This window comes from Mobula birostris, chromosome 4, assembly GCF_030028105.1.
Source record: "Mobula birostris isolate sMobBir1 chromosome 4, sMobBir1.hap1, whole genome shotgun sequence".
NCBI classification, from domain to species: Eukaryota; Metazoa; Chordata; class Chondrichthyes; order Myliobatiformes; family Myliobatidae; genus Mobula; species Mobula birostris.
Window position 1 is genome coordinate 143,080,962 of NC_092373.1, and position 14,254 is coordinate 143,095,215.

Here is a 14,254-nt window from a genome sequence, read left to right on the forward strand (position 1 = left end):
ATGGCTTTAGGATGAAAGGGGATAGGGGGAACATTAGGGGGAACTTCACTCAGAGTGGTGGGAGTGTGGAACGAGCTGCCATCAGCTGTGGTAAATGCGGGCTCACTCTTTAAGAATAAATTGGATAGGTACATGGATGGGAGAGGTCTGGAGGGTTATGGACTGGATCAGGTCAATGGGACTAGCAGAATAATGTTTTGGCACAGACTAGAAGGGCCGAGTGGCCTGTTTGCTGTGCTGTAGTGTTCTATGGTTCTAATCTAACAGGCTTCCAGGATGAATACACTTTTTTGGCATCCCCTCATTTGGTCACTAGAGGTCGCACTAAGCTAAGTTTATCTTTTATTCTTGTTTGCTCTAAGATCAGGGTATAAACTAGCTCAGTCTTTAAACAGAAGGGCTATTAAGTTGTTAGTCAACCTGCTTTAAAGGCTTAAAGTGAAACACCACCAAAAGAATCAAAATGGCTGATTTTCAAAAAATATGAATGACAGCAACGAGGGTGAGCCATTAGACTTGAGTTACACCAATATAGGACATTCAGAATTAAGAGTGGTGCATAGATTCTGCGACTCATTCACCAATACTTGGCAATCACAAAATTTTAGAAGATAGAAAACACAGCTAAAATGCAACTGATCAATTAAGTAAAATGTAGCTTGTTGATGGAAGGGTTAATTTTATTTTACAGGTCAATTGTAACATAAGAGCTATTACTGAAAATTTAGTCAGTTAAAAGTTCAAAGCTGTCTAAATATAGCATGCTGAATATTACCTACCCTTGTGTCGTCTTGGAGTAAAGTCACCTATGGTTTGAGTATCAGTTCGTTCTAAAACAGGTTTAGCTCTTAATATTTTAGGACTTTGACCTAATTGATGAGAAAAGAAGACTCTTCGGTTATAATTTTTCTTCAGTACACTGGCTGTGCAGCATTGGACTTCAGCATGGCCAGTTAGCAAGTGCAAGTGTTCACCAGCTGAGCAAAAGCAACGAACGTGCCTGTGGCTAATCCTCATCATGCTCATGCGTACGCTTGTGGCTTAAAGCATTACTTACTACAAAAAGCTGTGTCATGCAAGAATCCTACAGGGTGCAGAAAAACCAGGCATGTGCGCGAAGTGTAGAATATTTCTCTGCTTGTACTGAACAATCAATAAGTTCCCCAACACCTTCATCACAACCACCAACCATACGAGGCAGCTTTACGCCCTCCAGTTCTGGGGCACCACTGGGTCACTGATTCACAGAGACCACCAGTGCTGATATCCTACTCAAAAATGGAGCGGCTTCCTTTTCAGATAACCACTGTCAAAACAGACTTCAGAGTATCTACAATGGGTGTAAAGGTTTCTTTATTCCATCTCAACTACGTGCATTAGTTTTATAGAATGGGCATTGCATTTCACCTTGGCTGTCACACTTGCTTCACAGTGAATTTCTACCAAATTAGCCTTTTCATAAATTAAGTTTCCAGCGAAGATTTTCAGTCCCATGTGTTAATTGTGCTTCTCTTGCCTAAGATGCTTCCTGACATGCTGTTTCCAGTATTTTGTTTTTATTTTAGATTTTCAACATCAGGAAATATTTTGATTTTCATAAATCAATACAGGATTTTAAAAAATCTATATTGCAAGCAAATAAGAACATACATTTTAATTCTGTGAACATCTTTACTCTTCTATATTGCACAAAGACATTGGAGTCATGCCTTCTGAAAGCTGCACCCTTAATTTGAACCATCTTTTAAATGCCAAGTGAAGCAAATTATACCAGTATACACAGTGGCCACTTTATTAGGTACATCTGCTCATTAATGCAAACGTCTGATCAGCCAATCATGTGGCAGAAACTCAACGCATATAAGCATGCAGACATGGTCAAAAGGTTTAGTTGTTGTTCAGCCCAAACATCAGAAAGGAGAAGAACTGTGACCCAAGTGACTTGACTGTCACTTGGTTGATTGTTGGTACCAGAGTAGTTTGAGTCCCTCAGAAACTGATAATCTTCCGGGATTTTCATGCAAAACTGTCTAGAGAATGGCATGGAAAACAAAAACCAAAGTGAACAGCAGTTCTGTGGGCAAAAGTGCCTTGTCAATGAGAAAAGTCAGAGGAGAATGGGCAGACTGCTTCAAGCTGACAGGAAGGTGTCAGTAACTCAAATAACCATGCATTCCAACAGTGGTGTACAGAAGAGCATCTCAGAACACACAATATGTTGGACCTTGGTGGGCTACAGCAGCAGAAGACTACAAACATGCACTCAGTGCCCACTTCATTAGCTACAGGAGGTACCTAATACAAGTTGCTACCGAGTACATATTGAGCTAAAATTAGTTTCTTGCAAAACGTATGATCAGGTTGTGGAATCGTGAATTGCATGAAATGTTATGATGTCATGCTAAGAAACAGCTGGAGAACTGATTGAATTGTATCATTAGGTCATTTTATAAAGTGCTTCCTGACCTGCAGAGTGTTAGTGTTTTTGGTCCCGCAGATTCTATGGATCTGCTCTACAGATGGATTTTAATTTGCATTTATATTACTCATTTATTGCATTCATATTACTTATAACTACAGATAAAATTAAGATTGCACTAATGTCTGCATCACTTCAGTACAGATCAGATTAATATTCCTTAATAGACAGAGCTGAGAAATTCAACAGCATCAGATAAAACTAAAGCTATGAGGTCCAGCTGCACCCAGTCATGAAAAGTGAACAATGTAACAGGCAATGGGACACTATTCCTCCACAAATATTCTCCATCCCCTTTTGCCCAGGAATGCTGAAGAAAAGCTGGAGCATTTGCAATCATTGTTAGAAAAGTGTTGAATGAATGATCTACAGTATGTTGCATTGAACCCGAAGTCTTCACCATTATAGAAGTCAGATGCTAGTGAACTCATTGCACTCCAGATGCCATCAAGGCCAAGATGAATGGATATGGCAAAGGCTAGGAGACCAGGTTTCATCCTCAGCTCCAGCAGCAAGACAGTGCACCAAACTCTACTCAAGCTGCTCCAGTGAAGTTAGAAACCAGAGAATATGAAGGAATGGTTCAGTACATTCTTTCCAGACAAAGAATGAGCTAATGCTGTCCCGTTTTTTATTACCCAAATTCCAGTCAGCAAGTGATGGGACGTGTATAGCTAGCCCTTACTTGTGCACCAAAGCATCTTTGGTTTTCCCTCAAGGCCATTCAGCTCGAAATCTCATGACAAGCTCAGTTCAAACATGAACAGACAGCTGAATTCTGGAACTCAGCTTTACGTGACTTCCCATGGCACCAAAGTGGCAAGTGACGTCGTACATCATCAGGGAGCTTGGGAAGCCAAAGGCACCATGGGAAAACATTCCACTTGTTTGGTCATTGTTGGAGGCCTGCCATCCCAGCCACTGATGTTACCGTGGAATGTCCCAAGTCCAACAACTACCACTGAGGGCTCAGTTGAACTTTCTTCCTTTCTAAGGTCGGAAGTATTATGTTCATTGATGATTGCATGAAGTTTGGTTCAATTTGTACCTTGCCAGAAAGTGAACCAATCCATGTCTACACACAACATTCATATATAGGCGGAGGAATAGAGTAATATTCATGTAACACATGTTCCAGGAAAACACCACCCGCAACAACAGTTTAATCAAAAATCCCATTTTGCAACATACTCTTGCTGACACAGCCAAACATCAATATTCTGAGGTCACCATGGTCCAGAATCTCAAAGGGACAGTCACTTTAATATTTTCATAAATTTGCGTGTGGTAGGGGGAGGGGGGAGGTGAGGAGAGGGAGGGAACTCGATGAGATAGGCAGAATGACACTATCACACTGCTCCCAAAGCTCCTCTGACTGCACATCCAATATTACTGAGGAGGACAACGGCAGCAAGCAAATAAGAATATCTGAAGATTCGTCCTGAGGGAAGACATGCAATATATTTGGAAGCAATTCTTTGCTCCTTCATTGTCGCAGGCTTCTACATCTTCAAACGTTCTTATCCGTAATACTGTGAAAGTACCTTTGCTGGAAAGACTACAAAGGTTGAGGAAAATTGCAAGGTAATTAAGGGTTGGCGACAAATCTTAGCTTTGTCATTGATGTGTTCTTAAATAATAATGATGCTGGCTGGTGGTGTAGTGGTATCAGCACTGGACTTCGGGACAAGTGGTCCAGGGTTCAATTTCAGCCGGCTCCTTACACGCCTGCCATCTATGCTCAGGTGAACATTGAGCTAGCAACTCTACCTCATAAAAAAAACAGACAAAAAATGCAAAAGAAATGGCAAGGTTTCCATCCAATGCACAGAGCGGAGTAACAACAAATAATAAAGAAAGCTGATATTAATGGAACAAAATAAAAATCTATGCAGCCAATTATTTTCTTCCTTGCCATTCCAGGTCAAAACTTTATTAAACTTGAGAAATGCCTGTGAACTGGTAGTCACCATACATCGCCACCAACTGTATGGTTGGGGGCGTTTGTCTGAACTTCACTAATGGCAATGTTAAGGAGCCTTTTTAAGCCGGCCTGACATCTTGCTTTGGGTAAGCCTACTGTACTTTTCACATTGCTCCTGATCCGCTGAACACAGAAACAGTTTCAGAGAACTAAAGATCGTGATGGCATTTCATTGCTTCTCATCTTCAAGGAGTGAGACATCCCATATTTCATGGTGATTATTTACTTCACCTTTCTTCATTGGCAGTTTAATATCACAGTTAATTATTAGCACAAGAAATTCTGCAGATGCTGGAAATCCAAAGTAACACACACAAAACACCAAAGGAACTCAGTAGGCCAGGCAGCGTCTAAGGGAATGAACCAACAGTCGATGTTGCGGGCCAAGACCCTTCTTCAGTCCTGAAAAGTCAACAGTTCGATCATTTCCATAGATGCTGCTTAACCTGCTGAGTTCCTCCAGCATTTTGTGAGTGTTACTGTTAATAATTCTAAGATCATTTCAAGTCCTTTTAAAGTTCTACTCTACAAATCACTCTGGATTGTGTTCATCTCCTCATTAATTCTATTAACAATACGACTACTGTTTTAGATGCTGGGCATAGAAGTTCAGTTTGGAGCCCAACGCATTTTCCCTTCCACAGAAATCAGTCAGTCCTCTTCATCAGGAACCTGCAGCAGTGGAAGAATCAACTCACTGTTCTAATATCATTACATAATGGCTTTTGTTACCACAAATAAATGACTTTCGAAGTCAAAATTCAAGACTATTTGTATGCTTACTTCATTGCCTTGTCAACGTTGAAAATTTAAAATCAGATGGCAGGAAGCAACCCTACTATTTATGCTGCAGTCATACAAGGTACATCCCTAAACTAGACAAAAATTAACAACACACATAAAAGTTGCTGGTGAACGCAGCAGGCCAGGCAGCATCTCTAGGAAGAGGTGCAGAGACCACTCTTCCTTCAGTTAGTCCTGACGAAGGGTCTCGGCCTGAAACGTCGACTGTACCTCTTCCTAGAGATGCTGCCTGGCCTGCTGCGTTCACCAGCAACTTTTATGTGTGTTGCTTGTACTTCCAGCATCTGCAGAATTCCTGTTGTTTGCGTTCAAAAATTAACAAACTCGTAAACCATCAACCAACCCATTAAAAACAGGAATAAATCTATCTTGGGGAAATATTATACAAATGTTAGTTCACACATCTTTAGCAGGTTGCAAACATCCTTTACTACATTCCCCAATGATACATTCCCACAATGAAATGACCTCATACACCAAGCTGAACTCATCATGCTGCAGGAAATTTGCCTATAAATGCTATTTATATCACTTGGAACCTCTATTACTCCCTTGTTTTTTTTTACTGTTTTTAATGGAGGTCGGGTTTGAGGACGTGATTTTAAGTTCTTTAACTCTACTTGGTTCCAAGTTAGCCCATTGCTTTGCTTTGCTTTTAGTTTAGTTGCACGGTGGGTCTTTTTTTGGGGTTTTTTTCCTTTTCTCTATTGATATATATATATATATATAAAAATTAGTATACTATTATGTTACCTTATTATGTTATGTTTAAATTACATTGTTTGTATCATTTTTTTATCTGTATTAATATCTCCTGTAATTTTACTATATTCTAACAGTGCATTAGTGCCTATATGGCTTACCTTTTTGTATACTTATTCAATAAAAAGATTTAAAAAGAAAAGGAACCTCTATTACAAGAAGCAACAATCATTACAAATGCTCACCATTGCTCAACACAATAGCTAAACAATTTATTCCTGAGGAAAATGAGTCATTAGAAGAATGCGATTCACTAGTTTTTGTTAAAAGATCGAAAAGATTGTAAAGCAACACACATCAAAGTTACTGGTGAACGCAGCAGGCCAGGCAGCATCTCTAGGAAGAGGTACAGTCGACGTTTCAGGCCAAGACCCTTCGTCAGGACTAACTGAAGGAAAAGTTAGTAAGAGATTTGAAAGTGGGAGGGGGAGGGGAGATCCAAAATGAAAGGAGAAGACAGGAGGGGGAGGGATGGAGCCAAGAGCTGGACAGGTGATTGGCAAAGGGGATATGAGAGGATCATGGGACAGGAGGCCCGGGGAGAAAGACAAGGGGGGGGGAACCAGAGGATGAGCAAGGGGTATAGTCAGAGGGACAGAGGGAGAAAAAGGAGAGTGAGAGAAAGAATGTGTGTATAAAAATAAATAACAGATGGGGTACGAGGGGGAGGTGGGGCTCTAGCAGAAGTTAGAGAAGTCGATGTTCATGCCATCAGGTTGGAGGCTACCCAGACGGAATATAAGGTGTTGTTCCTCCAACCTGAGTGTGGCTTCATCTTTACAGTAGAGGAGGCCGTGGATAGTCATATCAGAATGGGAATGGGATGTGGAATTAAAATGTGTGGCCACTGGGAGATTGTAAAGTTAATTTCTAATCTTACCCATCTAGTCTCCTTAAGATAACAAACACTATCCAGGAAGTATCTGATGCAATATGAACTGATGTTTCAAGAACGCAAGCATCATCTATTTGAGGCTGCAGAGGTTCCAAAATCATTTGTATAGCCTTTTAAAGAAAAGGACTGAACAAAGTCTGTGGTATCTCATAGAAACACAGAAACCCTACAGCATAATACAGGCCCTTTGGCCCACAAAGCTGTGCTGAACATGTCCCTACCTTAGAACTACCTAGGCTTTACCCATAGCCCTCTATTTTTCTAAGCTCCATGTAGCCATCCAGGAGTCTCTTAAAAGACCCTATCGTTTCCGCCACTGGCAGCCCATTCCACACACTCACCACTCTCTGCATAAAAAACTTGCCCCTGACATCTCCTCTGTACCTACTTCCAAGCACCATAAAGCTAAGCCCTCTTGTGCTAGCCAATTCAGCCCTGCGGAAAAGCCTCTGACTATCCACACTATCAATGCTTCTCATCATCTTGTACATCTCTATCGTCACCTCTCATCCTCCGTCGCTCCAAGGAGAAAAGGCCGAGTTCACTCAACCTATTCTCATAAGTCATGCTCCCCAATCCAGGCAACATCCTTGTAAATCTCCTCTGCACCCTTTCTATGGTTTCCACGTCCTTCCTATAGTGAGGCGACTAGAACTAAGCACAGTACTCCAAGTGGGGTCTGACCAGGGTCCTATATAGCTGCAACATTACTTCTCGGCTCTTAAACTCAATCCCATGACTGATGAAGGCCAATGCACTGTATGCCTTCTTAACCACAGAGTCAACCTGTGTTGCAACTTAGAGTGTCCTATGAACTCGGACCCCAAAATCCCTCTGATCCTCCACGCTGCCAAGAGTCTTACCATTAATACTATATTCTGCCATCATATTTGACCTACCAAAATGAACCACCTCACACTTATCTGGGTTGAACTCCATCTGCCACTTCTCAGCCCAGCTTTGCATCCTATCAATGTCCCGCTGTAACCTCTGACAGCCCTCCACACTATCCACAACACACTCAACATGTGTGTCGTCAGCAAACTTACTAACCCATCCCTCCACTTCCTCATCCAGGCCATTTATAAAAATCACAAAGAGTAGGGGTCCCAGAACTGATCCCTGAGGCACATCACTGATCACTGGCCTCCATGCAGAATATGACCCGTCTACAACCACTCTTTGCCTTCTGTGGGCAAGCCAGTTCTGGATCCACAAAGCAATGTCCCCTTGGATCCCATGCCTCCTTACTTTCTCATTAAGCCTTGCATGGGGTACCTTATCAAATGCCTTGCTGAAATCCATATACACTACATCTACGGCTCTACCTTCATCAACGTGCTTAGTCACATCCTCAAAAAATTCAATCAGGCTCGTAAGGCACGACCTGTCTTTGACAAAGCCATGCTGATTATTCCTAATCATATTATGCCTCTCCAAATGTTCATAAAACCTGCCTCTCAGGATCTTCTCCATCAACTTACCAACCACTTAAGTAACACTCACTGGCCTATAATTTCCTGGGATATCTCTACTCCTTTTCTTGAATAAGAGAACAACATCCACAACCCTCCAATCCTCCGGAACCTCTCCCATCCTCATTGATGATGCAAAGATCATCGCCAGAGGCTCAGCAATCTCCTCCCTCGCCTCTCACAGTAGCCTGGGGTACATCCCGCCCAAGTTGACTTATCCAACTTGATGCTTTCCAAAATCTCCAGCACATCCTCTTTCTTAATATCTACATTCTCAAGCTCTTCAGTCCACTGCAAGTCATTCCTACAATCGCCAAGATCCTTTTCCGTAGTGAATACTGAAACAAAGTATTCATTAAGTACCTCTGCTATTTCCTCCGGTTCCATACACACATTTCCACTGTCACACTTGATTGGTCCTATTCTCTCACTCATCACATACTTGTAGAATGCCTTGGGGTTTTCCTTAATCCTGTCCGCCAAGGCTTTCTCATGGCCCCTTCTGGCTCTCCTAAATTCATTCTTAAGCCCCTTCCTGCAATCCCAGGTGGTCACACCGGGGCCATGGGAGGCAGACAAGTGGGAAACAGTTAGGAAGGGGAAGGGGAAGGGTCAGGTACTAGAGAGTACCCCGGTGGCTGTGCCCCTTGACAATAAGTGCTCCTGTTCGGGCACTGTTGTGGGGGACAGCTTACCTGGGGGAAGCGACAGTGGCCGTGCCTCCGGCACAGAGTCCGGCCCTGTAGCTCAGAAGGGCAGGGGAAGGAAGAGGAGGGCAGTTGTAATAGAGGACTCGATAGTAAGGGGGTCAGATAGGTAATTTTGTGGACGCGGTCAGGAGACCCGGATGGTAGTTTGCCTCTCTGGTGCCAGGGTCCGGGATGTTTCTGATCACGTCCAAGATATCCTGAAGTGGGAGGGTGAGGAGCCAGAGGTCGTGGTACATATAGGTACCAATGACATAGGTAGGAAAAGGGAAGAGGTCCTGAAAGGAGAATATAGGGAGTTAGGAAAGCAGTTGAGAAGAAGGATCCACAGGACAGTGAGAGTAGGAATGCAATGAGGTGGAGGATAAATGCGTGGCTGAGGGATTGGAGCAGGGGGCAGGGATTCAAGTTTTTGGATCATTGGGACCTCTTTTGGCGCAGGCGTGACCTGTACAAAAAGGACGGGTTACAATTGAATCCTAGGGGGACCAATATCCTGGCAGGGAGATTTGCAAGGGCTACTGAGGTGACTTTAAACTAGAATGGTTGGGGGGTGGGAATCAAATTAAAGAGACTAGGAGAGAGGAGGTTAGTTCACAACAGGGGGATGGGAACCAGTGCAGAGAGACAGAGGGGAGTAAAATGAGGATAGAGGCAAAAAGTACTAAGGTGAAAAGTAGAAGTGGCAGGCCGGCAAATTCAGGGCAAAAATCAAAAAGGACCACTTTTCAACATAATTGTATAAGGGCTAAGAGCATTGTAAAAGCAAACTTGGAGGCTTTGTGTGTCAATGCAAGGAGCATTCGTAACAAGGTGGATGAATTAAAAGTGCAGATTGTTATTAATGAATATGATATAGTTGGGATCACAGAGACATGGCTCCAGGGTGAGCAAGGATGGGAGCTCAACGTTCAGGGATATTCAATATTCAGGAGGGATAGACATGAAAGAAAAGGAGGTGGGGTAGCATTGCTGGTTAGAGAGGAGATTAATGCAATAGAAAGGAAGGACATTAGCCGGGAGGATGTGGAATCGATATGGGTAGAGCTGCATAACACTACGGGGCAGAAAACGCTGGTGGGAGTTGTGTACAGGCCACCTAACAGTAGTAGTGAGGTTGGGGATGGCATTAAACAGGAAATTAGAAATGTGTGCAATAAAGGAACAGCAGTTATAATGGGTGACTTCAATCTACATGTAGATTGGGTGAACCAAATTGGTAAAGGTGCTGAGGAAGAGGATTTCTTGGAATGTATGCGGGATGGTTTTTTGAACCAACATGTCGAGGAACCAACTAGAGAGCAGGCTATTCTAGACTGGGTATTGAGCAATGAGGAAGGGTTAATTAGCAATCTTGTCGTGAGAGGCCCCTTGGGTAAGAGTGACCATAACATGGTGGAATTCTTCATTAAGATGGAGAGTGACATAGTTAATTCAGAAACAAAGGTTCTGAACTTAAGGAAGGGTAACTTTGAAGGTATGAGACGTGAATTAGCTAAGATAGACTGGCAAATGATACTTAAAGGGTTGATGGTGGAAATGCAATGGCAAGCATTTAAAGATCGCATGGATGAACTACAACAACTGTTCATCCCAGTTTGGCAAAAGAATAAATCAGGGAAGGTAGTGCACCCGTGGTTGACAAGGGAAATTAGGGATATTATCAATTCCAAAGAAGAAGCATACAAATTAGCCAGAAAAAGTGGCACACCTGAGGACTGGGAGAAATTCAGAGTCCAGCAGAGGAGGACAAAGGGCTTAATTAGGAAAGGGAAAAAAGATTATGAGAGAAAACTGGCAGGGAACATAAAAACTGACTGTAAAAGCTTTTATAGATATGTGAAAAGAAAAAGATTGGTTAAGACAAATGTAGGTCCCCTACAGACAGAAACAGGTGAATTGATTATGGGGAACAAGGACATGGTAGACCAATTAGATAACTACTTTGGTTCTGTCTTCACTAAGGAGGACATAAATAATCTTCCGGAAATAGTAGGGGACAGAGGGTCCAGTGAGATGGAGGAACTGGGAGAAATACATGTTAGTAGGGAAGTGGTGTTAGGTAAATTGAAGGAATTAAAGGCAGATAAATCCCCAGGGCCAGATGGTCTGTATCCCAGAGTGCTTAAGGAAGTAGCCCAAGAAATAGTGGATGCATTAGTGATAATTTTTCAAAACTCTTTAGATTCTGGACTAGTTCCTGAGGATTAGAGGGTGGCTAATGTAACCCCACTTTTTAAAAAAGGAGGGAGAGAGAAACCGGGGAATTATAGACCAGTTAGCCTAACATCAGTGGTGGGGAAAATGCTAGAGTCAGTTATCAAAGATGTGATAACAGCACATTTGCAAAGCGGTGAAATCATTGGACAAAGTCAGCATGGATTTGTGAAAGGAAAATCATGTCTGACGAATCTCACCGAATTTTTTGAGGATGTAACTAGTAGAGTGGATAGGGGAGAGCCAGTGGATGTGGTACAATTGGATTTTCAAAAGGTTTTTTACAAGGTCCCACACAGGAGATTAGTGTGCAAACTTAAAGCACACGGTATTGGGGGTAAGGTATTGATGTGGATAGAGAATTGGTTGGCAGACAGGAAGCAAAGAGTGGGAATAAACGGGACCTTTTCAGAATGGCAGGCAGTGACTAGTGGGGTACCGCAAGGCTCAGTGCTGGGACCCCAGTTGTTTATAATATATATTAATGACTTAGATGAGGGAATTAAATGCAGCATCTCCAAGTTTGCAGATGACATGAAGCTGGGCGGCAGTGTTAGCTGTGAGGAGGATGCAGGGTGACTTGGATAGGTTAGGTGAGTGGGCAAGTTCATGGCAGATGCAATTTAATGTAGATAAATGTGAGGTTATCCACTTTGGTGGCAAAAACAGGAAAACAGAATGGTGGCCAATTAGGAAAAGGGGAGGTGCAACGAGACCTGGGTGTCATTATACACCAGTCATTGAAAGTGGGCATGCAGGTACAGCAGGTGGTGAAAAAGGCAAATGGTATGCTAGCATTCATAGCAAGAGGATTCGAGTACAGGAGCAGGGAGGTAACTACTGCAGTTGTACAAGGCCTTGGTGAGACCATACCTGGAGTATTGTGTGCAGTTTTGGTCCCCTAATCTGAGGAAAGACATTCTTGCCATAGAGGGAGTACAAAGAAGGTTCACCAGATTGATTCCTGGGATGGCAGGACTTTCATATGATGAAAGACTGGATCAATTAGGCTTATACTCGTTGGAATTTAGAAGATTGAAGGGGGGATCTTATTGAAATGTATAAAATCCTAAAAGGATTGGACAGGCTAGATGCAGGAAGATTGTTCCCGATGTTGGGGAAGTCCAGAACGAGGGGTCACAGTTTGAGGATAAAGGGGAAACCTTTTAGGACTGAGATTAGGAAAAACTTCTTCACAAAGAGAGTGGTGAATCTGTGGAATTCTCTGCCACAGGAAACAGTTGAGGCCAGTTCACTGGCTATATTTAAGAGGGAGTTAGATAAGGCCCTTGTAGCTAAAGGGATCAGGGGGTATGGAGAGAAGGCAGGTACAGGGTTCTGAGTTGGATGATCAGCCATGATCATACTAAATGGCGGTGCAGGCTTGAAGGGCCGATTGGCCTACTCCTGCACCTATTTTCTATATCCTAACCCTTATAATCTTCTAGATTCCTATCATTACCTAGTTTTTTGAACCTTTCGTAAGCTTTGTTTTTCTTCTTGACTAGACTTACAACAGCCTTTGTGCACCACGGATCTTGTACCCTACCATCCTTTCCTTGACTCATTGGAACGTACCTCCTCAAGACCCCACGCAAATATCCCCTGAACATTTACCACATTTCTTCAGTACGTTTCCCTGAGAACATCTGTTTCCAATTTATGCTTCTAAGTTCCTGCCTGATAGCCTCATAGTTCCCCTTACCCCAATTAAACGTTTCCCTAACTTGTCTGTTCCTATCCCTCTCCAATGATACGGTAAAGGGGATAGGATTGTGATCACTATCTCCAAAATGCTCTCCCACTGAGAGACCTGACACCTGACCAGGTTCATTTCCCAATACCAGATTAAGTACAGCCTCTCCTCTTGTAGGCTTATCTACATATTGTGTCAAGAAACCTTCCTGAACACACTTAACAAACTCCACCCCATCTAAACCCCTCACTCTAGGGAGAAACCAATCAATATTAGGGAAATTAAAATCTCCCACCACAACAACCCTGTTATTATTACTCCTTTCCAGAATTTGTCTCCCTATCTGCTTCTCAATGTCTCTGTTACTATTGGGTGGTCTATAAAAAACACCCAGTGGAGTTACTGACACCTTCCTATCCCTAACTTCCAACCACAGAGACTCCGTAGACAACCCCTCCATGACTTCCTCCTTTTCTGCTGCCGTGACATTATCTCTGATCAACAGTGCCGTGCCCCCACCTCTTTTGCCTCCCTCCCTGTCCTTTCTGAAACATCTGAAGCCTAGCACTTGAAGTAGCCATTCCTGCCCCTGCACCATCCAAGTTTCTGTAATGGCCACAACATCAAAGCTCCAAGTGCTGATCCATGCTCTAAACTCATTTGCTTTATTCATGATACTCCTCGCATTAAAATAGATACATCTCAAACCATCAGACTGAGCGCGTCCCTTCTCTATCACCTGCCTATCCTCCCTTTCGCACTGTCTCCAAGCTTTCTCTATTTGTGAGCCAACCTCCCTTTCCTCCGTCACTTCAGTTCGGTTCCCATCCCCCAGCAAATCTAGTTTAAACTCTCCCCAATAGCCTTTGCAAACCTTCCCGCCAGGATGTTGGTCCCCCTTGGATTCAAATGCAACCCGTCCTTTTTGTACAGGTCACACCTGCCCCAGAAGAGGTCCCAATGATCCAGAAATCTGAATCCCTGCCCCCTGCTCCAATCCCTCAGCCACGTATTTATCCTCCACTTCACTCTATTCCTATACTCACTGTCACGTGGCACAGGCAGTAATTCTGAGATTACCACCTTTGAGACCCCGCTTCTCAACTTCTTTCCAAACTCCTTGTGGTTCTTTTTCAGGACCTCCTCCCTTTTTCTACCTATGTCATTGGTACCAAAATGTACCATGACATCTGGCTGTTCACCTTCCCACTTCAGGATATCGTGGATGTGATCTG

The 14,254-nt window shown here is 43.0% G+C and overlaps 1 protein-coding gene across 7 annotated transcripts in view; it reads right to left on the minus strand.

The window, feature by feature from the left end:
- gab1 (GRB2-associated binding protein 1) overlaps positions 1-14,254 on the minus strand; it is a 214,673-nt gene that overhangs the window by 19,193 nt on the left and 181,226 nt on the right. For 5 of the 7 annotated variants that reach the window (XM_072256162.1, XM_072256161.1, XM_072256163.1 and 2 more), the window contains one exon: positions 780-869. The exons of the other annotated variants lie outside the window; for them this stretch is intronic. In XM_072256162.1, the coding sequence (XP_072112263.1) occupies positions 780-869 (90 nt within the window). The remainder of the gene's footprint in view (positions 1-779; positions 870-14,254) is intronic. 7 annotated transcript variants of the gene reach the window in all.